Below are 1,938 nucleotides of genomic sequence, written 5' to 3' on the forward strand. Positions count from 1 at the left end.
GCTTGTCCCTCTCCTGGGCCACAGGTGCTGGCACAGCTGTTGGTGCCCTGAACTATGGTGCAGACAGCTTGTCCCTCTCCCGGACCACAGGTTCAGATGCAGGCGCTGGCACCCAGGACCGTGGGGCAGGCGGCTTGTCCCTCTGCCGGGCCACAGCCTGGCTGGTCCCCATTCCTCTCACATGAGCTCATTTGTGCCTGGATGGTCCCCATTCCTCTCTCCCCAGTGTTGAGTGTCTGAGCCACTATGGCATGAGGATATGATGACCATTTGCATATTAGCTCTTTATTATATAGGATGGGGCCACAATCATATATGCGGTAATGACTGAGAAATACAGAGAGAAGTAAAAAATACTTATTTGAATAACTTTATAGCTGTTTTCCTATGAATCAAATCTGAAGGACAATTATTATTAATCTGATCAAGAGGGAACATGACATTTAAACAAAAGTAATTTTCTTTTTCCCCCCTGAAGTTTAGCTTTTAAAGCAGCAGGAAGCACTTTCTTAAAAGAGATTTTCTTTTTATAAGGAAAAAAGAAACATTTGAAAGTCAATTCCTCCCATAAAAGACAAAGTAAATTTTCAGAGCAAACTGTGATCTTTCATTCTTAAGCCTTTAATTAAGACATTAAATGAAATAAGAACTAAAATTAATCCCTTTCTAAAATGTAAAACAAAACAATATTGAAAAAAACACTGCAGGAATCCAGCACTATCAGACTGCTAAAGTCCTGAGATTGTTCTTCATGCATACTTCTAATAAGCTAGTTGTAAAAAGATCAACAAGCACATGACTATCATTAATCACTTCACAAAGGAAGACCAGGATACAAAAAGGATCAATGCCTCAGCTATAACAAGACAAGTCAGAGGTAGAATGAAAAATAAACCATAAATTTCACTATTTCAGTCATATAGTTAAAAAGAATGAACACAAAAAGGGCATTCTGAAAATGCTCATAGACTTTGAAAGTATATATACGAATAACTATATCACTGTTAATTTAATTCTAATAATATTTTACATTAAATGTTATACCCTTTAACAGAATTTTCACATAAATAAATAGCAACACATATTCTTTTTACCTTCTGAACGCCTGACAAATCTTTCTTCAGTCCTGTGACGGTTTGGTATAGAATCTTGTAACCACAAAGAAAAAAAAAATTAACATAAAACCAGACAATGAAATAACACACACCAATATTAAAAAGCAACACTGTAGGCTAAATGATATATTGTGGGATTATAAAAAGGTGCCTAAAATTTATCTCATAGTAAAGAGAAAGTGTATAGCATGGGTGTTATTCTTGTCTACCAAGCATACAGGCATCAGCAAATTCCAGCCCACAGCCCAAATCCAACAGATAGACTGATGGCTTCTACTAATGAACATTCAAAATCAATTTGATGATGGCACACTCTAACTTTGAATCTCAATGAAATGAAATGTGTTCTCCTCCCCAATATAACTCCATTTTCCTTTAATTAGTAGACCTTGTATCATGGAAAGCTGTATTCAATTATTAAAGTGCTTTTTATTTCATCAATAAAAATTTGGAGGAAAATTTTTCTCTCTTTTTATATAATGACCTACATAGTAGCCCCAATTTTGCTTCTTTGCCTGCAAAGCGTAAAATATTTACTATCTGGCCCTTTAATAGAAAACATTTCTAGACCCTGAAATATATACAGAATGTTAATGGATGCCGGAAGCCGGTCCATCCTTGCTGCTTGACACAGTTGACTCAATAACCCATGTTCAACAAACTCTAGAGATGTCAGCTCAGAGAACAGAGCTTTTGGCAGTTATTTATGCTTTTGAACAATTGCAACACGTTCCCTTTAACTTGTACACTGACTCTCAATATATAGTTAAATTATTTCCTCCCACTGAGACCGCCTCCCTCCCACAAGGAAGAACAGCCATTC

At 36.5% G+C, this 1,938-nt stretch overlaps 1 protein-coding gene across 3 annotated transcripts in view; it reads right to left on the reverse strand.

The window, feature by feature from the left end:
* Nucleotides 1-1,016: 1,016 nt before the first annotated feature.
* Nucleotides 1,017-1,938, reverse strand: part of RIOK1 (RIO kinase 1) — a 40,018-nt gene continuing 39,096 nt past the window's right edge. For all 3 annotated transcript variants that reach the window (XM_015562249.1, XM_015562251.1, XM_015562250.1), the window contains exon 15: nucleotides 1,017-1,148. In XM_015562249.1, the coding sequence (XP_015417735.1) occupies nucleotides 1,032-1,148 (117 nt within the window). In that variant the 3' untranslated portion in view covers nucleotides 1,017-1,031. The remainder of the gene's footprint in view (nucleotides 1,149-1,938) is intronic.

The sequence above is a fragment of the Myotis davidii genome, unplaced genomic scaffold, assembly GCF_000327345.1.
Source record: "Myotis davidii unplaced genomic scaffold, ASM32734v1 scaffold76, whole genome shotgun sequence".
NCBI lineage: Eukaryota > Metazoa > Chordata > Mammalia > Chiroptera > Vespertilionidae > Myotis > Myotis davidii.